Source organism: Scyliorhinus torazame, chromosome 5 (genome assembly GCF_047496885.1).
Source record: "Scyliorhinus torazame isolate Kashiwa2021f chromosome 5, sScyTor2.1, whole genome shotgun sequence".
NCBI classification, from domain to species: domain Eukaryota; kingdom Metazoa; phylum Chordata; class Chondrichthyes; order Carcharhiniformes; family Scyliorhinidae; genus Scyliorhinus; species Scyliorhinus torazame.
Window position 1 is genome coordinate 190,257,343 of NC_092711.1, and position 24,428 is coordinate 190,281,770.

At 49.4% G+C, this 24,428-nt stretch overlaps 1 protein-coding gene and 1 long non-coding RNA gene across 5 annotated transcripts in view; one reads left to right on the top strand and one right to left on the bottom strand.

The window, feature by feature from the left end:
* LOC140420841 (uncharacterized) overlaps positions 1 to 21,514 on the top strand; it is a 45,688-nt gene extending 24,174 nt beyond the window's left edge. The window contains exons 2-4 of the long non-coding RNA XR_011946608.1: positions 13,315 to 13,412; positions 13,598 to 13,829; positions 19,318 to 21,514. This is a non-coding gene — a long non-coding RNA (uncharacterized lncRNA). The remainder of the gene's footprint in view (positions 1 to 13,314; positions 13,413 to 13,597; positions 13,830 to 19,317) is intronic.
* LOC140420839 (uncharacterized) lies at positions 5,153 to 16,988 on the bottom strand. 4 transcript variants are annotated; one of them, XM_072504913.1, is made up of 4 exons: positions 16,854 to 16,984; positions 13,398 to 13,478; positions 13,203 to 13,303; positions 5,153 to 6,192 (listed from the first exon to the last, which is right to left on the bottom strand). In XM_072504913.1, exon 4 carries the CDS (start codon positions 6,081 to 6,083, stop codon positions 5,301 to 5,303), a length of 783 nt encoding a protein of 260 aa, XP_072361014.1. In that variant the 5' UTR covers positions 6,084 to 6,192; positions 13,203 to 13,303; positions 13,398 to 13,478; positions 16,854 to 16,984; the 3' UTR covers positions 5,153 to 5,300. The 4 variants fall into 4 exon arrangements, with proteins under 4 accessions (XP_072361014.1, XP_072361013.1, XP_072361012.1 ...); XM_072504912.1 differs by lacking the exon at positions 13,398 to 13,478 and having other exon boundaries at positions 16,906 to 16,988; XM_072504911.1 differs by lacking the exon at positions 13,398 to 13,478 and having other exon boundaries at positions 16,854 to 16,988.
* Positions 21,515 to 24,428: the final 2,914 nt, after the last annotated feature.

The following is a 24,428-nucleotide window of genomic DNA, read 5'->3' on the forward strand; positions in this document are numbered from 1 at the left end:
GGCCTGTTCCTGTGCTGTACTTTTCTTTGTTCTTTGTTCTTAAATGTTGACGCCGGCAGAGGATTCGGGGAGTTCCATGACAGCAAAGACCACGTTGCACCTGGACCGATTCAGCTACTGTTAAGGGACTAGCACAGGTGCCACATGGAACACAATTGATTCCAATGAGAAATGGTGCTGGATTCGCTGCTTTCGTGATTGAGACTCGGGAGCTTGACAAGCTGCAGCCACATAAACACACTGCACTCCCAGCCAACAGGATGGCAGCAAGACCTGTGGTGCCAAGGTTTATAGACGCCAAGCTGGAGACGCTTCTGGATGCGGTGGAGAAGAGGCAGATGACATTTTACTCTGGCCTGGGAAAGAGGCTGCCAGCCACCACTGGTCACCATGGCAGGGCACAGGTGGCAGAGGCAGTGAACGCCCGTGGTAACACCGGCCAGCAGTGCCGGAAAAAACTGCACAACCTCCTCAGGGCAGCCAGGGTGAGTAGGCAGCGCTGTGTCCCTGGCATCTACCCCCACAGCCCACAGGGCAGCCAAACCGCCACCGTGCACCACATGCCGGCACCCATATTGGCCGACATGGCCAGGTGCCCTGGCCACTGAGGCCACCAGCTACCCAGCTCTGGGCTGTATGTGTCAGACTATCTAACACTTGTTCCCACCCCACCCCCGTCCCCCCCCCGGCAGGGGAGCAGGAAAAGACTGGAAAACTGGAAAAGACCTCACTGTGGCAGAGCAGAAGGCCCTGGACGTGGTCACCAGCTCGGAGGAAAGGGAGGTTGCCAGGGTGGAGTTCGGCCATGGGCAAGGAAGTGAGACCCTGCTGAGTTGTGATTCCCTGTGACACGTGTGTCAACACCCCCCAATACCACCCTCACCCCACACCTTCCTCACGCCCACATGTCCCTCACCCAGACCCTATACCACCCAGACCCTCACCATCTACTCCCCCTCACTCCCACTCTCCACCCCCCCCCCCCACCCCACATCCTGCAATCTATTCATGGGTCTTGTGTCTTGCAGGACCTGCTGGAGATGGGATGGGCCCATCTGGTGCCCGCTGCCCTAAACCAGTGCCACATCCCGAGCCCCCCCATGAGCCAAGCACCGACGATGAGAGCAGCTCAGAAGGCAGCCCTCCACCCGAGACGCAGGACACCCGAAGCTCGAGTCTGAGGATGGCACTTACTTCCCGTCACAGCTGTCTCCAAAACCCTCCACCATCGCAGAGACACGGGGTGACGCAGTAGCCCAGTGGTTAGCACTGTTGCTTCACTGCAGCAGAGCCCCTGTTCGATTCCCGGCTTGGGTCACTGTCTGCAGAGTCTGCACATTCTCCCCATATCTGCGTGGGTTTCCTCCGGGTGCACCGGTTTCCTCCTACGAGTAGCAAAAGACGTGCTGGTTAGGTGAATTGGACATTCTGAATTCTCCCTCTGTGTACCCGAACAGGCGTTCAGGATTGTGGCGACTAGGGGATTTTCACAGTAACTTCATTGCAGTGTTAATGTAATGACAATAATAAGATTATTATTATTAGACACGCACCTCATTTGGGCACTTTAGTGAAGAGGCTCCTGGGACACTATCTGGTGCGCACCACACAGCTGATCCAGTACAGAAGGGCGAGATAGGAACACCTGAGGGGTCAGACGGTTGGAGGGCAGGCCGACCTCAGGAACTAGCTGCCATGCAGACAAGTCTTGGGCTTCTGCAGCGGACAGTCCCACCGATTGCGGAGATGCAGTCGCAGAGCCAGGGACTACATGAGGGGTTGTCGGCGAGCATCTAGCACCTGCAAGAGCAGTTGGAGGAGTACCACCGCATGCAGGAGCAGGAGGTAGTGCCGACCATGCATGCCACCCAGGCCAACACCGCATGGGTGGCGTCCACGGTGGAGGCATTGAGACAATGTTTTTTTGGCTATGGATCAACATGTCCAAGACCTGTGCATGTGCTGGCCGAGGCCCAGGACAGGGTTGCCGACTCGCAAGCAACCTTGTGCCACAGCCACCTGGAAATTACAGCGGTAATTCTGAGTGTGGCCCAGTCACAGCGGACCATGGCTGAGATCAGCGACGGCATTGTCCAGGCGCTGGCCGATGTGTTGAAGACCAAGAGGGAGGTGGCCCAGTCGCAGAAGAAGATGGCGCAGTCCCAGATGGAGATGGTCCACTCCTAGAGCTCCATGGCCACGAGCATGCACCCTGGTCGATACCACAGCAGGCCTCCAGGACTGACAGTGCCAGGTGGCAGAGGAGCTCCAAGGGTTAGCTCTGCTCACTAGGGGCTGCACGGTGGCGCAGTGGTTAGCATTGCTGCCTCACGGCACCGAGGTCCCAGGTTCGATCCCGGCTCTGGGTCACCGTGTGGAGTTTGCACATTCTCCCCGTATTTGCATGGGTTTCACCCCAAAGATGTGCAGGTTGGGTGGATTGGCCATGCTAAATTGACCCTTAATTGGAAAAAATGAATTGGGTACAGTAAATTTATTTTTTTTAAAAGCTCTGCTCACACCCCGGTCCCATGGGTGCCCAATGGTCCAGGGTCCATTGGGCACCCTGAGGGAGGAGGTGATGGGGCCCATGCCGGTGACTCCCACAGGGGAGGTACTGGAGCAGCAGGCCGCTCCACTCCTGCTGTACTCTCTGCGGATCCACCAGGACATAGCCTTGGGGCCCGTAAGACCAGAAAGTTAAACACTAGCTAAATTGGCATGCATGCAGTTTAGTTCTCGGTGCTAGGGCACAAATCTGTATATACGTTGTCACATTATGGGTCGTATACACTGACCTTGGGTACCTCTGGAGTATTATTAGGTGCGTAATTTATGGGTTAATTGTGGTAAATAAATATTGCTGAACTTGAATTTGTGTTCGCACTTTGTTCTCCTCGTTATTAAAGACACCTAGGTAAAACCTCTGATTAGGTAACTGATCGAAAGTATCTGAGGCTTTACAAATACATTGCCAAGCCAGGGCCTGCACCCCGTGATTTGGCATGTATGTATCACAAAGGGTGGTTGCAGGCGAGGGGATGCCCGGAGGTGGGTGTGTGTGGGGGTGGGATGTGATGTCCGTGCCCCAGGCCAGTCCTCCCCCTCCTCTCCCCGTTGGTGAATCTGGAGGCGATCGGAGCATCTCGTGCACGTTGGCCCTGGAGAACACGTCGTGCGGCCTCCCGTACCTGCCTGGGCTCCATTTCCTGCCCATCTTCCCCCTCCTCTGCATCCTCATTATGACATGAGGACTGGCATTCCTCCTCCTCCAGTACATCACCTCTCTGCTGCGGGATGTAGTACAGGACGCAGCAGGTGCCATGATGTGCACGACCCTCCCAACACCATACTGGGGGGCCCCTCCAGATTGGTCCAGGCATCTGAACCGCATCTTCAGGAGGCTGAAGCACCGCTCGATCATGCTGCTGGGACACACAAGGCCTCATGCAACACCTCCTTGGCACCTCCTCCTCCTCAGCCTGTTGGACAGACAGCTCTCCCAATCCTGGGCGACTGATTCCTGTCCCTATGTGGCATGCTCTGCTGCTGCACGCTCCACGGCTGTAGCTTCCTCCTAGTCCTCAAGCAGCGCCAGCCTGTACAGCCACAGGGCATCCCCCAGGGCTGCGGTGACCAAAAGAAGGCCACCATTGCTGGCTGAATTCCAATATCCCATTGTTGCAGGGGGTGAAAGGCCAACATGTTAGCATGGTGCCCAACCAGGTCCACAGGGCTACATGGTGGCCCAGTTGGCACTAAGTGCTCTGCCCCCTCTACTCCCCGCAATCCTAGTCCCGTCGGTGGCCAGCACCATTGGGCCTGTTCCACATGCCAGGGGTACAGATGGCTGACACTGCCCTTTCCAGCGATACGCTCTGCGGCCCATGCCTGGCATCCCATAGTGACTACCATGGGCATTGAGCTTGGGCGGACAGTCTGATGCCCCGCGGACGGGTAATGGTGGGGGGGGGTATGGCGGAGGGTGGGGTGGATGCACCAATACGGCCGGTGTCACTGCAGATCCAGAGGCCAAGGTGGGTGGTCAGTGGGGTGCGCAATAAGATGGCTGCCTTGCAGGTCGCGGCAATGGATGTCCGTGCCTGGACACCACTTCAGTTCCTTGGGGGGTCACCCCGGCCACATGGCCCATTCCCCTTCACCCTCCTCCTCCAGTCCTGGCACTGCCTCCACCCCCCCCCCCCCCCCATCCCACTCCACCCCAGCCAGTGTCCGGCCCAGCACCCACAGTTGTGCCTGTGTCCTACCTACTCTCTCTCCCTCATCAGCCATGATGCCGGTTTCACATTGTTTAAAGACACAAGTGAATCACGGCATCAGGAACTGGGCCCATTGGAGGTGGAGAATTGCAGAGGCACAGGAGAATGCCGGATCAGGCCTGCTAATTACATGCAAACGGTGTTTGCTGTACCTGCGTTTCGGACCGCATTGACACTGCTGTTGAGGTGACGAATTTGGCGTCAAATCGTTGCCCGCGCGATTTTGGCATTGGAATCTATTCTCCGCCCAATCGCATTTCGCGATTTCGTCGTTAGCCACCAGAGAATCCTGCACCTGTCTCCACCAGGGTGGAGAACTGGGACATCCTGTCTCCAAAACACATCCCACCCTGTTGACCCTGACTGAGAATCCCAGTATTTGGAAAGTGAGAGCACATTGAATGAATGAGGAGACAAGAGGAAAGTTGGAGAGGGGGCATTAGATGTATAAAACTACTGTGAAGTCATAGCTTTGTTTTTGAGTGAGGGCTAATGATGATAGATTTGACAGAGGAACAGAAAGAACTTTGAACAATATCAGTGAACATGGGGAAGTTGGGTGATCAGCTGTTTAGTGGGAATAGGGTCGATGGAGCAGGAGTTGGATCTCATGGACAAGATGAGCACTGAGAGGGCATGCAGGGAGATGGGAGAGAAAATAGAGAAAGTTTGGGGTTCAGGGCTCAGACAAGGATAATTTCAGAGCCAGTTTGCCTGGTGGGATAGTGGAAGGGAGGGAAGCACAGAGGCAGTTGATCAGATTGTCTCAATCTTAGTGACAGGAAGTTCCATGAGACAGTTGGAGGGGGAAGAGCACTTCAACAGAAACTAACTTGTGTTAGAGATCTTAATAAGACTCATCACACAGTGTGTTTAAAGCTAAGCTAATTTATTTGACCATTATCCAGAATGTTTGCATGTATAACTCAGCCCATATTTATTACCATCGGCAGAAATAGACCCCAATGAACATGGTTCAGTCTGGATATTATTAACAGGAAAATCTACTCAGTGTCATTACTAATGAAGTCGCTGGTGTTTCAGCAGGTTGGACGAAGTAGTGAATCCCTTCCCACACTCGGAGCAGGTGAACGGCCTCTCCCCAGTGTGAAATCGCTGGTGTCGCAGCAGGGTGGATGAACGAGCAAATCTTTTCCCACACCTGGAGCAGGTGAATGGTCTCTCTCCAGTGTGTGTGCGCTGGTGTGCTAGCAGATGGGATGTGGTAATGAATCCCTTCCCACATTCAGAGCAGGTGAACGGCCTCTCCCCAGTGTGACTGCGCTGATGAACAGTGAGGTCATATGATGTCTTCAAACCAGCTCCGCAGTGAGAGCACCTGAACGGTCTCTCATCAGAGTGAACATGCTGATGGCGCATTCGTTCCCCAGAACTTTTAAAACACTTCCCACAGTCTGCACATTGAAAAGGTTTCTCCTCGCTGTGAACTCGCTGGTGTTGCAGCAGACGGGCTGACTGAGTGAATCCCTTCCCACACTCGGAACAGATGAATGGTCTCTCCCCAACGTGAATTCGCTGGTGTTCCAGCAGGTGGGATGAAGTAATGAATCCCTTTCTACACACGGAGCAGCTGAACGGTTTATCCCCGGTGTGAGTGTGCCGATGATTTACCAACCTGAACTTGTCATAGAACCTTTTTCCACAATCCTCACAGTTCCACAGTTTCTTCCCAGTGTGTCTGCGCTTGTGTTTCCACAGGCCAGATGATCGGCTGAATCCTTGTCCACACACAGAACATGTGTACGGTTTCTCTCCACTGTGAACGGTGCTCTTTCCTTCCATGTTCAAAATCCAATGATAATCAGGTTACAATTAATTGACAATTCTGTCAGATCTTGATGTAATGTTTGGTTTCAGTTTCTGGATTGCATATCCTCCCCATTCTAATGCTCTGCAAAATTGATTTAAAACAGGAAAATGGGGGTGAGAGGTGCTCAAAAACACAAAGGCAGGTTGTGACATTGAGCTGAATGAATCTGGTAATTTGAGAGACCTGCACAATCACCATCAATACCACGTTTCTATCAAGTTACACAAAGTCCTGACTTGTCTGACATCCAGTATTGGATGAGAGCAATTTCCTTCATTTAGATATGAGGAAAACTGAAGCCATTGTCTTCAGGTCTGATTAGGAAGCTGTCTCCCCAGTCACTGAATCCATCCCTCTCCCTGGCACCTGTCTGAGGCTGAAGCAGACTGTTCGCAACCAGGGTGAATTATTTCAACTCAAGATGAGCTTCCAATCGCATATCAACATTATCAATAAGAGCGCATATTTCCACCTCATTAACATTGCCTGACTCCACCTAGTCTCAGCTCATCAGTACAAGGGGAACAAATCAGCAGAGGCATTAATGTAGTACAGAAAATGCAGGTTGGAGCTTAAGAAAGCAATTAGAAGAGCAAAGAGGGCAAATGAGAAATTCTGGCTGGTAAACGTAGGGGAAATCCAGGGTGCCTGGAACATGCTGCCAAAGGATGTGGTGGAAGCAGGCAAATTAGCAACATTTAAGAGGCATCTGAATGGGTACATGAATAGGGAGGAAATAAATGGATAAAGATCAAGTAAGGGCAGAAGATTTTGTTTTTAGTAAGGGCATCATGATCAGCACAGGCTTGGAGGGCCGCAGGGCCTGGTCCTGTACTGTACTTTTCTTTGTTCTTTGTATTGGAGGTTTTGGCAGGATTAAAACTGCACAAATCCACAGGTCCGGATGAATCGTGTCCCAGGCGTGTGAGGCGAGGGAGGAGATTGCAGGGGCTCAGACCCAAATTTTTAATTCCTCTTTGGCTGCCCAAGGACTGGAGAACAGCTAATATGGTCCCACTATTTAAGAAAGGTTGTAGAGATAAGCCAGGGAACTGCTGACCAATGAGTCATCAATGGTAAGGAAACTATTGGAGAAAATCCTGAAGGAGAGAATCTATCCCCACTTGGAGAGGCAAAGTTTGATCAGGAAAAGTCAGAATGGCTTTGTCAGAGGGAGGTCATGCCTAACAAATTTGATTGAATTTTTTCAGCATATGACCCGGTGTGTAGATGAGATAGTGCAGTTGATGTAGTTTACATGGATTTCAGCAAAGCCTTTGACAAGGTCCCACATGGGAAACTTATAAAGAAGGCAAATGCACATGGGATACATGGGATCTTGATAAGGTGGATTCAACATTGGCTTAGCTGGAGGAGATAGAGGGTGATGACATATGGCTGCTTGAGTGACTGGAAGCCAGTGTCCAGTGGCATACCACAGGGATCAGTGCTGGGTCCCCTATTATTTATAACTTATATAAACAACATAGATGACGTGTAGGATCAGTACATTTCTGGATGAAACAAAGATTGGCCGGGTGTTTAACAGTAAGGTTGTGTGTCTTGGGAGACAGGAAGATATAGTCAAGTGGGCAGAAAACTGACAGACGGAAAATGTGAAGTGATAGACTTTGGAAGGAGGAATTTGACAAGGAAGTATTCAATGAATGTCCTGACACTGGGAACGGACTTTGGCATGTTTGTCCATGCATCTCTGAAGGCAGAAGCGCAGATCAATAGGGTGGTGAAAAAGGCATAAGGAAGACTTGCCTTTATCAATCGAGGCATAGATTAGAAAAGCAGGGAGGTCATGTTGGATGTGTATAGAACTTTGGTGAGGCCACAGCTGGAGTACTGTGTGCAATGCTGGCATCCAGATTATAGGAAGGATGTGATTGCATTGAAGTGGGTGCAGAGGTGATTCACCAGGATGTTAAGGTGTTCGGGCCGGAGCTGAGTCCAAAAAAGATTAGCCATGATCTCATTGAATGGCGGAGCAGGCTCGAGGGGCCAGATGGCCGACTCCTGCTCCTAGTTCTTATGTTCCCTGGAATGGAATATTTAAGTTATGAAGAAAGGTTGGATAGACTTGGCTTGTTTTTGCTGGAGCAGAGAAGACTGAAAGGCGACCGATCGAGGTATACAAGATTATGAGGGGCACGGACACGGTGGATAGGGAGCAGCTATTCCCCTTAGTTGAAGAGTCAGATATAAGAGTGTTCAAGGTGAGGGGCAGGAGGTTAAGAGAGGATTTGAGAAGAACCTTTTTTACCAGCGGGTGGTGCTGGTCTGGAATGCACTGCCTGAGGCGGGTTGCCTCACATCCTTTAAAAAGTATCTGGATGACAATGGGGGGAGCAAGGGGGCTAGACGGTGGTCTAGCTGGGGTGGGGGGGGGAAACTGGGTTGTTGCTGTTCTGACCGAAGGGGAGCTGGAGGTAAAAGGGCGAGTCGGGGCGGCGGTTCGCCGTCTGGAGGGTGCGGGAGGCGTCGGCACGTGGCTGGCCTAAGAAAGGGGATGGCTAGTCGGGGGGGGGGGGGGGGGGGGGATGAGTAGCCCCCTGATCCGGCTGATAACATGGAATGTGAGGGGCCTAAATGGGCCGGTCAAGAGGGCCCGGTTGTTCACACACTTAAAAGGACTGAAGGCAGACGTTGTTATGCTTCAGGAGACGCACTTGAAGGTGGCAGATCAGATCAGGCTGAGAAAGGGATGGGTAGGGCAGGTCTTTCATTCAGGGCTGGATGCGAAGAACAGAAGGGTTGCAATACTGGTGGGGAAGCAGGCGTCGTTCGAGGCGCTGAATATTGTAGCGGATAATGGAGGTCGATACGTGATAGTGAGTGGTAGGTTGAAGGGGACCCGGGTGGTACTGGTGAATGTGTATGTCCCGAAATGGGACGATGCAGGGTTTATGAAGCGCATGTTGAGTCGGATCCCAGATCTGGAAGGGGGAGCTTGATAATGGGGGGGACTTTAATACAGTACTGGACCCAGCATTGGACCGATCCAGGTCAAGGATGGGTAAGAGGCCAGCTGCGGCCAAGGTGCTAAGGGGTTTTATGGACCAGATGGGGGGAGTGGATCCAGGCCGGTGGCCAGAGAGTTCCCTTTTTTCTCCCATGTACATAAGGCCTATTCACGGATAGACTTCTTTGTGATGAGCAGGGCACTGATCCCAAGTGTAGAGGGAACGGAATATTCGGCTATAGCGATTTCGGACCACGCCCCACACTGGGTGGAGTTGGGATTTGGGGGGGGGGGGGGGGGGGGAGAGGGACCAGCGCCCGCTGTGGCGCCTGGATGTGGGACTGTTGGCGGATGAGGAGGTTTGTGGGCGGGTCCGGGGGTGCATTCAGAGATATAAGAGGCCAATGATAATGGGGAGGTGCAGGTGGGTGTGGTTTGGGAGGCTCTGAAGGCGGTGGTTAGGGGAGAGTTAATTTCAATTAGGGCTCTCAGGGAGAAGAGAGAGGATGGAGAGGGAGAGGTTGGTGGGGGAGATAGTAAGGGTGCACAGGAGCTATGCAGAGACTGCTGAGGGAGCGACGGAACCTCCAAACGGAATTTGATTTATTGACCACGGGGAAGGCAGAGGCTCAGTGGAGGAAAATGCAGGGGGCGGTGTCTGAGTATGGGGAGAAGATGAGTCGGATGCTGGCGCATCAGCTACGTAAGAGGGAGGCGGCAAGGGTGATTGAAGGAATCAGGGATAGGGGGGAATACGGTGCGGAGTGCGGTTAAAATAAATGAGGTATTTAAGGATTTCTATGGGGACCTGTACAAGTCCGAGCCCCCGGAGGGGGAGAGGGGATGCGGTGGTTCTTAGATCAACTGAGGTTCCCGAGGGTGGAGGAAGAGCAAGTGGCTGGCCTGGGGGCCCCGATGGGGCTGGAGGAGCTGGTTAAGGGATTATGGAGCATGCAGGCGGGCAAGGCCCCGGGACCGGATGGGTTCCCGGTTGAATTTTATAGCAAGTATGTGGATCTGTTGGGCCCGTTGCTGGTGAGAACCTTCAATGATGCGAGGGAGGAAGGGACACTGCCCCTGACAATGTCTCGGGCGCTGATCTCGCTGATTCTCAAGCAGGATAAGGACCCACTGCAGTGCGGTTCGTATAGGCCGATCTCACTCCTTAACGTAGATGCCAAGCTGCTGGCGAAGCTCCTCACTACGAGGAGTGAGGATAGTGTCCCGGGAGTGATACCTGAGGAGCAGACGGGGTTCGTGAAGGGCAGGCAGTTAAATGCGAATGTGCGGAGGCTCCTGAAAGTGATTATGATGCCCTCGGTAGGAGGGGAAGCGAAGGTGGTGGCGGCTATGGACGAGGAGAAGGCCTTTGATTGGGTGGAGTGGGAGTACCTATGGGAAGTGCTTAGCAGGTTTGGGTTCGGGGAAGGGTTCATAGGGTGGGTCAGGGTGTTATACAGGGCCCCGGTGGCGAGCGTGTCTATGAACCGGCGGAGATCGGAATATTTCAGATTGTACCGGGGGACGAGACAAGGGTGTCCCCTGTCCCCTTTGCTGTTCGCGCTGCCAATTGAGCCGCTGGCCATGGCATTAAGGGAGTCTAGGAACTGGAGGGGGTTGGTCCGTGGAGGGAATGAACACCGGGTGTCGTTGTATGCTGATGACCTGTTATATATTGCAGATCCAGTGGAGGGGATGGCGGAGGATCCTTAGGGAGTTTGGGGACTTCTCGGGCTACAAACTCAATGTGGGGAAAAGTGAGCTCTTTGTAGTGCATGCGAGGGGCCAGGAAGGAGGGCGAAGAGGAGCTTTCGATACCTGGATATCCTGGGGGTCGTGCATAAGCTTAATTTGACACGGTTGGTGGACCAGATGAGGAAAGACTTTAGGAGATGGGATCTGTTGCCACTTTCCCTGGCGGGTTCTTGTTCGTGTTCCAGTGCCTGCCCATCCTAATCCCCAAGGTTTTTTTCAAGCGGGTAAGCAGGAGTATTATGGGGTTTGTATGGGCGAGAAAGACCCCAAGGGTGAAGAGGGTGTTTCTGGAGCGCAGTCGGGACAGGGGCGGGCTGGCGCTGCCGAATCTGTGTGGTTATTATTGGGCAGCTAATGTGGCGATGATCCGTAAATGAGTAATGGAGGGAGAGGGGGAGGCGTGGAAGAGGCTAGAGGCGGCGTACTAGTTTGGGGGGCGCTGGTGACGGCACCGTTGCCACTACCGCCGACGCGGTACACCACGAGCCCGGTAGTGGCAGTGACATTGAAGATCTGGGGGCAGTGGAAGCAACATAGGGGTGAGGTGGGGGCCTCAATTTGATCCCCGATACGGGACAATCATAGGTTTGTGCCGGGCAGGATGGATGGGGGTTCCTAAGTTGGCATCGGGCAGGAATTAAAAGGATGGGGGACCTGTTCATAGATGGGACTTTTGCTAGCCTGGGGGCGCAGGAGGAGAAATTTGGGTTGCCTCCCGGAAACGCTTTTCAATATATACAAGTGAGGGCGTTTGTGAGACGGCAGGTGAGGGAATTTCCGCTACTTCCAGCACGAAGGATTCAGGACAGGGTAATTTCGGGTGTATGGGTAGGAGAAGGCAAGGTCTTCTGCAGGAAGCGGAGGAGGCCTCGGTGGAGGAGTTGAAAGGCAAGTGGGAGGAGGAGCTCAGGGAGGAGCTGGATGAGGGACTGTGGGCTGGAGGGACTGTGGGCTGATGCCCTGGGCAGGGTCAATTCCTCCTCCTCATGCGCCAGGCTCAGTCTAATACAGTTCAAAGTAGTACATAGGGAGCATATGACGGGGGCGAGGATGAGTAGGTTTTTTGGGGTGGAGGACAGATGTGAGATGTGCAGGGAGCCCAGCGGATCACGCCCATATGTTCTGGATGTGCCCGGCGCTGGAGGGGTTCTGGAGGGGCTTTGCAAGGACTATGTCCAAAGTTGTGAACACCCGGGTCAAGCCGAGCTGGGGGATAGCACTCTTTGGGGTATCGGATGAGCCGGGAGTGCAGGAGCCAAAAGCGGCCGAAGTTCTGCCCTTTGCGCCCCTGGTAGCCCGGCGGAGGATCCTACTAATGTGGAGAGATGCAAAGCCCCAGAGCGTGGAAGCATGGATCAATGACGTGGCAGGGTTCATTAAGTTGGAGAGGATAAAGTTTGCCTTGCGAGGGACTGTGCAGGGGTTCTCCAGGCGGTGGCAACCGTTCCTAGACTTTCTCGCGGAGCGTTAGGTGGAGGTCGAAACAGCAGCAAACGGGGGGGGGGTTGGTTTATATTTTTGTTAAAAGGGGGTGTTTTCCCCACTTTTGTATCTTTTGGTTAAATGGGGTTAATGTATCCTTGTTTGATTTCCTATGTACCCCTAATTTTGTTTTCCTTTCTTTCTAGAATGTTGGGTTGAAAATTTTGAATAAACATTTTTTTTTAAAGTATCTGGACGAGTACTTGGCACGTCATAACATTCAAGGCTGTGGCTAGCAAATGGATTAGATAGGCAGGTACTTTTCATGCATCAGTGCACTCGATGGGCCGAATGGGCTCTTCTGCACTATTATTCTGTGATCTGCTGTTGAAACTTCCATCCATTCCTTTTGTTACCTCTAGACTTAACGATCATAATGCACTCCTGGCCATCCTCCCACATTCCCCCCCCCCCCCCCTGCAATCTTGATTTCGCCCAAAACTCTGCTGCCTGTGTGTTTACTCGCACCAAGTCTTGTTCACCCATCACTTCTGTGCTCACTGGTCTACAAAGGCTCTATGCTAAGAAGCACCAAAATGTTCAAATTCTCATCCATATATTCAAGTTTCTCCATGGTCTCGACACTCCCCATCTCTATAATATCCTTCAGCCTCACAATCCTCAGAAATATCTTTACTTCCTCAAATTACGACCTCCGAAGTTTTCCGATTTTAATTGCTGCAGCTTTGATGGCCACGCTTTCAGGTGTCAAAACTCTAAGGTTTTGAGTTTCCTCCATTTAGTAAGGTAGATAAAGAAAATCTGTTCCCATTGGCTGATCTGAAAGGATTACCGGATACTGATGTTGGATTTTTGGCAAGAAATTCATGGGAGATGCAAAGAGGCAAATTTATGCACGGAGTGGTAACAACCTGGAACTTACATTCAAAGGTCAATGATATCCTGGATGAAATAAGTGACTCTGTCAGGTTTCCATGTGATATTTGATTTCAGTTTCCAGTTTGCAAATTATCTTCTCAAATCCTGCAAAATAGGTTTACAGACACTGTCAGTCTGGGATACAAATTGCGAAGAGAGAAACATTTCTCTTGGTTTCCGAAAATGGCATGGGACCAACCAAAGTAGCTGAACGGTGAGTAGGTCCTGTTGAGTATTTTCAATCTTTTAATCAAATTCATTGTTTAATGCTTAGCTGGGACTAAAAATAAATAAAAAGGAATTTAGATTCGTACCATACAACTACATTAGAAGCGTTAAGTGTGTTATTTCCTAGCTAATGTAAATAAGGCTCCTAGCTAACGTAATTTTTCTTTTCAGGGAGTAACTAGCTTAATCAAGAGGGACACCGTGGCAGGAGACCTCAGACCCATGATATGTGGGAAATTAAGGATCTTTCCAGCATCCCTGGTGACTATATGTGCAAAAGATGTGTCTAAATGCAGCTTCTAGCGAACCGGATTTCAGAGCTGGAGCTCCGTGTGGACTCATGCGTATGCGCGATGCTGAGGAGGTCGTTGATAGCATGTTTAGCGAGGTGGTCAGATCGCAGGTGAGGATTGCACAAGCAAAAAGTGAATGGGTGGCCATCAGGAACAGGAAAAGACACAGGAAGGCAGTGCAGGAGTCCTCTGTGATCATCCCTCTCTCAAACAGATATACGACTTTGGATACTGTTCGGGGGATGGCCTCTCAAGGGAAAGCAAATCCACCGCACCGTGGGTGGCTCTGTTGTTCATAGGTGGGAGAAAGATGGGTGGGCTATAGTGATAAGGTTATCAATAGATAGGGCACAGACAGACACGTCTCTGGCCGCAAACGTGAATCAAGGGTGGTATGTTGCCTCCCTGATGCCAGGGTCCAGGATGCGGCTGCAGGTCATTTTGAGGAGGGAAGGTGAACAGCTAGTGGTCTTGGTATATGTTGGCACCAACGACATAGGTAAACTAAGGGGTGAATATATGCAAGCCGAGTCTAGGAAGTTAGGAGATAAACTAAAATGCAGGACCTCAAATATAGTAATCTTAGGATTACTCCCAGTTCCAAACGCGAGAGAGAGCAGGAATAGGAGGATAGATCAGATGAATGCATGGCTGGAGAGATGGTGTAGCCAGGAGGGATTCAGATTCTTGAGGCACTAGGACAGGTTCTGGGGTAGTGGGACCTGTACAAACCAGACTGCTTGCACCCAGGCAGAGTTGAGACCAATGTTCTTGCTAGTTCTGTTGGGGAGTATTTAATCCAGTGTGGCAGGCAGATGGGATCACAGGAGTCAGATCAGATAGGTCAAATTCAGAACAGGAAAATGGAGGTAGAACATTAGCTAGTGATGTAAAAGATGTAGTGATTGACTTGGAATTACAGGAGAAGCAAAGTTTTAAAAGACTCCAGCAAGGGAAAATGGTGGGGTTAAACTGTTTATACTTCAATGCAAGGTGTATTACAAACAAGGTAGATGAGTTAAGAACACAGGTAGGCATATGGCAGCAGGATGTCATTGCTATAACGGAAACCTGGCTAAAGGAGGGGAAAAATTGGCAGCTCAATATCTGTGGATACAGAGTTTTCAGGCAGAACAGAGGGGGAGATAAAAAAGGATGCGGAGTAGCACTAATGGTTGAAGAATCAATTACAAAAATAATAATCACTTATTGTCACAAGTAGACTTCAATGAAGTAACTGTTAAAAGCCCCTAGGCACCACATTCCGGCACCTGTCTGGGAGGCCGGTACGGGAATTGAACCTGCGCTGCTGCCTTGTTCTGTATTACATGCCAGCTGTTTAGCCCACTGTGCTAAACCCGTCCCTTAAGGGAAGGGATGATATACTAAACGGGCCAACAAACTGGGCTTTAGAGGTTGAACATAGAAATAGAAAAGGGAGTCACACTCCTGGGAGTATACTTCAGACCCCCAAATTGTGAAAGAGAGATAGAAGAGCAAATATGTAGGCAAATTTCTGCCTGTAAAAACAAGAGGGCAAAAATAGTAGGAGACTTTAACTATCCCAATATCCACTTAGAAACAAATAATAGAAGGGGAACTGAGGGACATAAATTCATGCAGTGTATCCAGGAAAATCTTTTCAACCAATTAGTGACAAATGCAACAAGAAGAAATGCAATTCTAGAGCAAGTCCTGGGGAAAGCAGAAGGGCAAGTGGGTGAAGTGACAGCTGGTGACCATATTGGGGATAGTGATCACAATTCAGTTAGGTTCAGTATTACCATGGAAAAGGAGTAAAAAGCTGGGAAGATATATATTGCAGAAATGAGAAGGGACTTGGCTGAGGTAGGCTGGCCAGCATTGCTAGAGGATAAATCTGTGGAAAACTAGTGTGAAGCACTAAAAGGAGAGATCCTAAATGTACAAATTAGACATGGTTCCAGCAAAAATAAGAGTGATACTGCCAAATCTATACGACCCTGGTTGTCTAGAGGAATACAGGGGAAGATCGAACAGAAAAAGAAAGCGTGCGATAGGCATAAAGAATAAAGCACTGCAGATAGCCTAGGGGAGTATATAATGTGCTGGGATGAAGACAAAAAGGAAATCAAAGAGATGAAAAAAAGATTAGCAAATGAAGTTAAAGACAACCCAAAGATGTTTTACCAATATAGCATGTTGCCAGAGCTAGAAAATTGCAGCTACAAGGAGAGATTGGATAAGTTGGGGTATTTTCCTGGCAACACAGCATTTTCCAGGGCAGCACGGGAGCACAAGTGGATAGCACTGTTGCTTCACAACACCAGGGTCCCAGGTTCGATTCCCCGCTGGGTCACTGTCTGTGCAGAGTTTGCACGTTCTCCCTGTGTCTGTCTGGGTTTCCTCCGAGTGCTCCGATTTCCTCCCACAGTCCAAAGACGTGCAGGTTAGGTGGATTGGCCATGATAAATTGCCCTTAGTGACCAAAAAAAAAACTTTAGGAGGATTATTGGGTTATGGCGATATTAGGTTATGGGGATAGGATGGAAGTGAGGGCTTAAATGGGCCGAATGGCCTCCTTCTGCACTGTATGTTCTATGTTAACAAAGAAGGCTGAGGGTGATTTAATTGAAGTGTACAAAATTATGAGGGGAAGAGATAGAGTGGACAGGAGAAAATTGTTTCTCTTGGTGGAGATTTCTAGAACCAGGAGACATAGATTCAAGATAAGTGGTAGAAGGTGTAGCGGGGACATGGAGGAAGAAGTGTTTTTACACAGAGGGTACTGGGAGTCTGGAATTCGCTGCCCGGGTGGGGGCTGAGGCTGTAAACTATTTTTAAAAGTACCTGGATCTGCACCTTAAGTGCTCTAAGCTACAGGGCTTTGGAGCCTGTGCAGGAAGCTGGCATTAGGTATGGGTTGGCGTGGACAAGATGGGCCGAATGACCTCCTGCACTGCAACTTGTCTTTGATTCTGATTGTTTCCTCCTGCTTCCTGGGCCAGGATCACCGCGCATACACCCTGCTGCATTTTGCCCCCGATAAAGATGGCGGCCGTTAACTCGGGGCCTGAAGCTGCCACATCGCAGCTGCTGCCACGGCTGTTTGACGCTGAAATAACACCAAGAGCTGCCTTTTTCCAGTCTCTAACCTTCCACTGGGTGTTTATGCAGCTTCTCCACCCGCTCCGCTGCCTCTGTTACCTTCCTACAATCCGCAGTTTCTATCCAATGACAGAACCGAAATGGCTACCGCGTCGCATCTGGAGCGCCCATCTTGCGCATGTGCTGTTCGGATCCCAACACTGCGCGTGATCCATTCGCAACCCCTGCGCCTGTGGAAGCGCCTCCTGTAGTGAGGATAGGGCACATTCTATTTCGCGGCGAATGCTGGGTGAGTGCCCCGCCATTAAAAATATATTTCAGGGGGTATGTTAGATGGGTGCAGCTGTTGTATAGGGCCCCAGTGGCGAGTGTGGTCACGAATGGACGGGGATCGGCATATTTTCGGCTCCATAGAGGGACAAGGCAGGGATGTCCTCTGTCCCCATTACTGTTTGCACTGGCGATAGCGCTGAGAGGTTCCAAGAGATGGAGGGGAATACTTAGGGGAGGAGAAGAACACCGGGTATCTTTATATGCGGATGATCTGCTACTATATGTGGCGGATCCAGTGGAGGGGATGCCAGAAATAATGCGGATACTTGGGGAGTTTGGGGATTTTTCAGGGTATAAATTGAACATGGGGAAGAGTGAGCTGTTTGTGGTGCATCCAGGGGAGCAGAGTAGAGAAATAAAAGACCTACCGTTGAGGAAGGTAACAAGAGACTTTCGTTACCTGGGGATCCAGATAGCTAAGAATTGGGGCACATTGCACAGGCTAAATTTGACGCGGTTGGTGGAACAGATGGAGGAAGATTTCAAGAGATGGGATATGGTAGCATTGTCAATGGCAGGGAGGGTGCAGGCGGTTAAGATGGTGGTCCTCCCAAGATTCCTCTTTGTGTTTCAGTGCCTCCCGGTGGTGATCACGAAGGCTTTTTTCAAAAGGATAGAAAAGAGTATCATGGGTTTTGTTTGGGCCGGGAAGACTCCGAGAGTGAGGAAGGGATTCTTACAGCGTAGTAGGGATGGGGGGGGCTGGCACTACCGAGCCTAAGTGAGTATTATTGGGCCGCTAATATTTCAATGGTGAGTAAGTGGATGGGAGAGGAGGAAGGAGCGGCGTGGAAGAGATTAGAGAGGGCGTCCTGTAGGGGGACCAGCCTGCAGGCTATGGTGACAGCCCCATTGCCGTTCTCACCGAGGAACTATACCACGAGTCCGGTGGTGGTAGCTACACTGAAGATTTGGGGACAGTGGAGACGACATAGGGGAAAGACCGGAGCATTGGGGGGGTCCCCGATAAGAAACAACCATAGGTTTGCCCCGGGGGGAATGGATGGGGGATATGGAATGTGGCAAAGAGCAGGAATAACGCAATTGAAAGATCTATTTGTGGATGGGAAGTTCGCGAGTCTGGGAGCGCTGACCGAGAAATATGGGTTGCCCCAAGGGAATGCATTCAGGTACATGCAATTGAGGGCTTTTGCGAGGCAACAGGTGAGGGAATTCCCGCAGCTCCCGACACAAGAGGTGCAGGACAGAGTCATCTCAAAGAAATGGGTGGGGGATGGTAAGGTGTCGGATATATATAGGGAAATGAGGGACGAAGGGGAGACTATGGTGGACGAACTAAAAGGGAAATGGGAAGAAGAGCTAGGGGAGGAGATTGAGGAGGGGCTGTGGGCAGATGCCCTCAACAGGGTAAACTCGTCCTCGTGCGCCAGGCTAAGCCTGATTCAGTTTAAGGTATTACACAGGGCACATATGACTGGAACACGGCTCAGTAAATTTTTTGGGGTGGAGGATAGGTGTGCGAGGTGCTCGAGAAGCCCAGCGAATCATACCCATATGTTTTGGTCATGCCCGGCACTACAGGGGTTTTGGAGGGGGGTGACAAAGGTGCTTTCGAAAGTAGTAGGAGTCCGGGTCGAACCAAGCTGGGGGCTGGCTATATTTGGGGTTGCACAAGAGCCGGGAGTGCAGGAGGCGAGAGAGGCCGATGTTTTGGCCTTTGCGTCCCTAGTAGCCCGGCGCAGGATATTGCTAATGTGGAAAGAAGCCAAGCCCCCGGGGGTGGAGACCTGGATAAATGATATGGCGGGGTTCATAAAGTTAGAGCGGATTAAGTTCGTCCTAAGGGGGTCGGCTCAAGGGTTCACCAGGCGGTGGCAACCGTTCGTCGAATATCTTGCGGAAAGATAGATGGGGGAAAAAGAAGGCAGCAGCAGCAGCCCAGGACTTGGGGGGGGGGGGGAGGGATGGGGGGGTGGGTGGGGGGGGGGGTGGCCTGAGACAAGGCAGTTGCCAATTAGGGCTAGTTTTTATTTTTGTTATTTAATATTTTTTTTTTTTTTTTTTTTCTTGTTTTTTTTCTTCTTGTTTAAATAAAAAAGGTCATTATTATCTGTATTGTTATAATGTTGTGTAAAGGATGCACAATGTACTGTGTTGGTTGACCAAAAATTTTCAATAAAATATTTATTAAAAAAAAAATATATATATATATTTCAGGTGAACATTATGTTATGTCCTGGGCGGAAATAACGGCAGAACAAACCGCTACAATATGATGAAAACTTACATGAGGCTCAACCGGAAGAGTGAACAAGCGACTCCCAGCCGTTTACAGAACATTCAAACCATGCCTGAAGAATGTGTTGATTAATTGGGAATCAAATCCTTTGAACATTTAAAAATTGAGTTTCAACAGGTGGGGAAACTCAGTAAATGTCTTTGTCCGTGTGCAATATCTGAATGGTCTCTCTGGGGTGACTGGGCTGCTGTAAATGGGAGAACCAAGTCAATCCCTTTTGCATTTTATGCTGGTGCTTGGTCTTTTCAGGGTGGGATTTACTCATGGGTTTGCAGTTCAGACGGGATTTCAAATCAGTTTGAGGGTGAGAAACTTGGGTCGGAAAGAACTATATTTAAAAGTGGACTGGTTGGAGAGAGCAGCAGTAAAAAAAAAGTGGCGGACATTAAGTAATTTGTGACTCAGCAAAAGTATATCCCAGTGAGGAGCAAAGATTCTAAGAGGGATAAACCAACAATGGCTAACTAGGGGTGGCACAGTGGCTAGCACGGCTGCCTCACAGCAACAAGCACCCGGATTCAATTCTGGCATTGGGTCACTGTGTGGAGTTTATACATTCTGTGTCTGCATGGGATTCCTCCGGGTGCTCGGATTTCCTCCCACAGTCCAAAGATGTGCAGATTAGGTCGATCTACCATGCTAACTTGTCCGTTAGTGTCCAAGGACGCGTATGGGCCTGGATAGGGAGCTCTTTCAGAGGGTCGGTGCAGATTTAATGGGCCAAATTAGACCAGAAAACATCCAGGTGCCCTTTCTAATTAGGCCACTCGGCCCATCGAGTCTGCTCTGCCATTCAATCATGGCTGATATTTTCTGATCCCCATTAGAACATAGAACATTACAGCACAGTACAGGCCCTTCAGCCCTCGATGTTGCGCCGACCTGTGAAACCACTCTAAAGCCCATCTACACTATTCCCTTATCGTCCATATGTCTATCCAATGACCATTTGAATGCCCTTCGTGTTGGCGAGTCCACTACTGTTGCAGGCAGGGCATTCTTACTACTCTGAGTAAAGAACCTACCTCTGACATCTGTCCTATATCTATCTCCCCTCAATTTAAAGCTATGTCCCCTTGTGCTAGACATCACCATCCAAGGAAAAAGGCTCTCACTGTCCACCCTGTCCAATCCTCTGATCATCTTGTATGCCTCAATTAAGTCACCTCTTATCCTTCTTCTCTCTAACGAAAACAGCCTCCACTCCCTCAGCCGTTCCTCATAAGATCTTCCCTCCATACCAGGCAACATTCTGGTAAATCTCCTCTGCACCCTTCCCAATGCTTCCACATCCTTTCTATAATGCGGCAACCAGAATTGCATGCAATACTCCAAATGCGGCCGCACCAGAGTTTTGTACAGCTGCAACATGACCTCATGGCTCCGAGGAACAGACCATGAAAATGTGTGGACTGTGGGAAAGGATTCAATTACCCATCGGAACTGGAAACTCATCAACGCACTCACACTGGGGAGAGGCCGTTCACCTGCTGCACATGTGGGAAGGGATTCGCTCAGTCAGCACATTTGCTGACACACCAGCGAGTTCACACTGATGAGAGACCTTTTAAATGTGTAGACTGCGGGAAGTGCTATAAAGTGATGTCCCATCAACGTGTTCACACTGATGAGAAACCGTTCAGGTGCTCGCACTGTGGGACTGGGTTCCGGTGGCCATCTCAACTCACTGTACACCAGCGAGTTCACACTAGGGAGAGACCATTCACCTGCTCCCAGTGTGGGAAGAGATTCAGTCAGTCAGGCCACCTGCTGAGACACCAGCGAGTTCACAAGTAATGATAGTGTTAATCACATCCAGGACTGAACCATTTTTATTAACGATAGTGTTAATCACATCCAGGATTGAACCATATTTATTCACGATAGTGTTAATCACATCCAACACTGAACCATATTTATTAACGCTAGTGTTAATCATATCCAGAACTGAACCATATTTATTAATGATAGTGTTAATCACATCCAGGACTGAACCATAGTTACTAACAATAGTGTTAATCACATCCAGGACTGAACAATATTTATTATGGGACTGTTTCTGCTGATAACAAAGTTTGCTGGATGAAAATCAAAATAAATCTTTTGTGTGTTGAATACCAAGTGTTGAATATTTACAATATCTCGGACAAAAGTCAATTACTTTTTGTTGTGAGACAAACAACTCAGTTGGGAGTGAGCTGAAAATAGGAGTTTTATTACAAGCCTGCAGGGGAATGTTTCAGTGAACCCAAACATCTCAAAAAACAGTTATTGTGACATTGATGCACAATGCAGCTTCAGGTGCCTTCACGGCCGAAGCCGTTTTGTCTGTTCAAGGACTTTACCTGCCCCTCATTATTATATACAGGTTAGGGTAACACAGTGGCACAGTGGTTAGCACTGCTGCCTCACAGTTTTTTTTTTCAATTCTGCTCTCGGGTGACTGTGTGGGGTTTGCACTTTCTCCCATAGTCCAAAAATGTGCAGGTTAATTGGATTGGCCATGCCCAATTGCCTTTAGTGTCCAAAAACGTTAGGTGGGATTGGTGGGTTACGAGGATAGGGTCGGGGCATGGGCTTAGGTAGGGTACTGTTTGCAAGTGTCAGTGCAGACACGATGGGGTCGAATGGCCTCCTGCACTGTCGAGATTCTATGTTCTATCATATTCTCACAGACCAGCAGGCTTGTGGGTAAGTTAAATGTAAGAAAATCAAAACACTTCTACAGTAACAATCTCTTTACACAGATAGAAAAACAATGGTATAAAAAAAGTCTGTTATAATAAGCATGGGGAAAAGGAATTTGTGGAATGTCGAGATGGTTATTTGGGAGCAGCTTGTGACAGAGCCCATTAGGGCAATTCTGGATTTGGTGATTTGTAATGAGGCAGGCTTGGTTATGGAAATTAAAGTGAAGGAACCCTTAGGGACCAGTGACCACAATATAATATAATTTACCTCAGTTTGAGAAGGAGAAGCTAAAATCAGACGTAATAGTATTACAATTAAATAAAGGTAATTACAAAGACATGAGGAAGGATCTGGCCAGAGTTGATTGGAAGGGGAGCCTAGCAGTGAAGACAGTGGAACGTGAGTTTTTTTGGGTTATTCGGGAGGCACAACAGAAATTAATTCCAAGGAGGAGGAAACATGCTTAGGGAAGGACAAGGCATCCATGGCTAACGAGGGAAGTCAAGGACAGCATAAAAGAAAAAGCATACACGGCGAGGATTGTGGGAAGCCAGAGGATTGGGAAGCCCTAAAAATTGAGCAGAGAACAACTAAAAAAGCAATAAAGGGGGAGAAGATGAAATATGAGTGTAAGCTGGCTACTAATATAAAAAGATAGCAAGAGTTTTTTTCAATATATAAAAGGTAAGAGAGAGACAAGACTAGACATTGGTCCACTGGAAAATGAGGCTGGAGAAGCAGGAATAGGAAACAAACATGTCAGAAAAACTGAATAGGTACTTTGCATCAGTCTTAATGGTGGAAGACACCAGTGGGATACCAAAACTCCAGGAGAATCAGGGGGCGGAGGCGAGTGTAGTGGCCATCACTATGGAGAAGGTTCTGGTGAAACTAAGGTCTGAAGGTGGATAAATTACCTGGAACAGATGGACCACACCCCAAGGTCCTAAAGGAGATAGCTGAGGAGATTGTGGAAGCATTAGTGGTGATCTTAGTTAAGATATTGCCATGGATAGAGGATTGGTTAACTGGCAGAAGGCAGAGAGTGGGGATAAAAGGGTCCTTTTCAGGATTGAGCCGGTGACTAATGCTGTGCCTCGGACCACAACCTTTTGTTGTGAGACAAACCAGTCATTTGGGAGTGCGCTGAAAGTAGGAACTTTATTACAAGCCTGCAGGGGAATGTTTAAGTGAAGCCAAACATCACAAAGAACAGTTATTAGGACATTGATACACAACGCAGCTTCAGCTGCCTGGCGCTGTGAAGCCACAGTGCTACTGTGCTGCCCCTGCACTTTGTTAGGAAGAATGGAGGCATAGGCAGCTCAATAGCACTGTTTCTTCACAGCTCCAGGGTCCCAGGTTCGATTCTCGGCTTGGGTCGCTATCTGTGTGAATCTGCACGTTCTCCCTGTGTTTGCGTGGGTTTCCTCCAGGTGCTCCAGTTTCCTCCCACAAGTCCCGAAAAACGTGCTGTCGGGCAAATTAGATATTCTGAATTCTTCCTCCGTGTACACAAACAGGTGCTGGAATGTGGTGACTGGGGGCTTTTCACAGTAACTTCATTGCAGTGTGAATGTAAGTCAACTTGTGACAATAAAGATTATTATTATTATTAGGCTGATCATTGACTTTAGGAACCATAGCATAGAGCGGTTCGGGAGGGTTTAAACTAATATGCCGGGGGATGGGAACCTATGCAAGGAATTAGAGAAAGAGGGAGCAAAGGTAGAAAAGTGAATAGGAAAAGTGATAGGTGGAGAAACCGAGGATAAAATTTAAACCGGGCAGTAGAGAAAAATATTGGGAGCAAGACAAACATTGTGAAAAAGACAAACTTAAAGGCTCTGTGCCTTAATATTTGCAATAAAGTGGATGAACTAATCGCGCAGATAGATATAAATGGGTATGATATAATTGGGATTACAGAGACATGCCTGCAGGGTGAACAGGGATGGGAACTGAATGTCCCAGGGTTCTCAGTATTTAGGAAGGACAGACATAAAAGACAAGGTGGTGGCGTGGCACTGCTGGTTAAAGAGGAAATTAACACAATAGTGAGAAAGGATATTAGCTCTGACAATGTGGAGTCTGTATAGGTAGAGTTGAGAAATACCAAGGGACAAAAAACATTAGTGGGTGTCATATACAGACCCCCAAACTGCAGTGGTGAGGTTGGGAATGGCATTAAACAAGAAATTAGAGATGCATGTAACAAGGGAATATCGGTGGTCATGAGTGATTTTAATCTTCACATAGATAGGGCAAATCAAATTAGCCGCAATGCCGTAGAGGAGGAATTCCTGGGGTGTATACGGGATGGTTTTCTTGACCAATA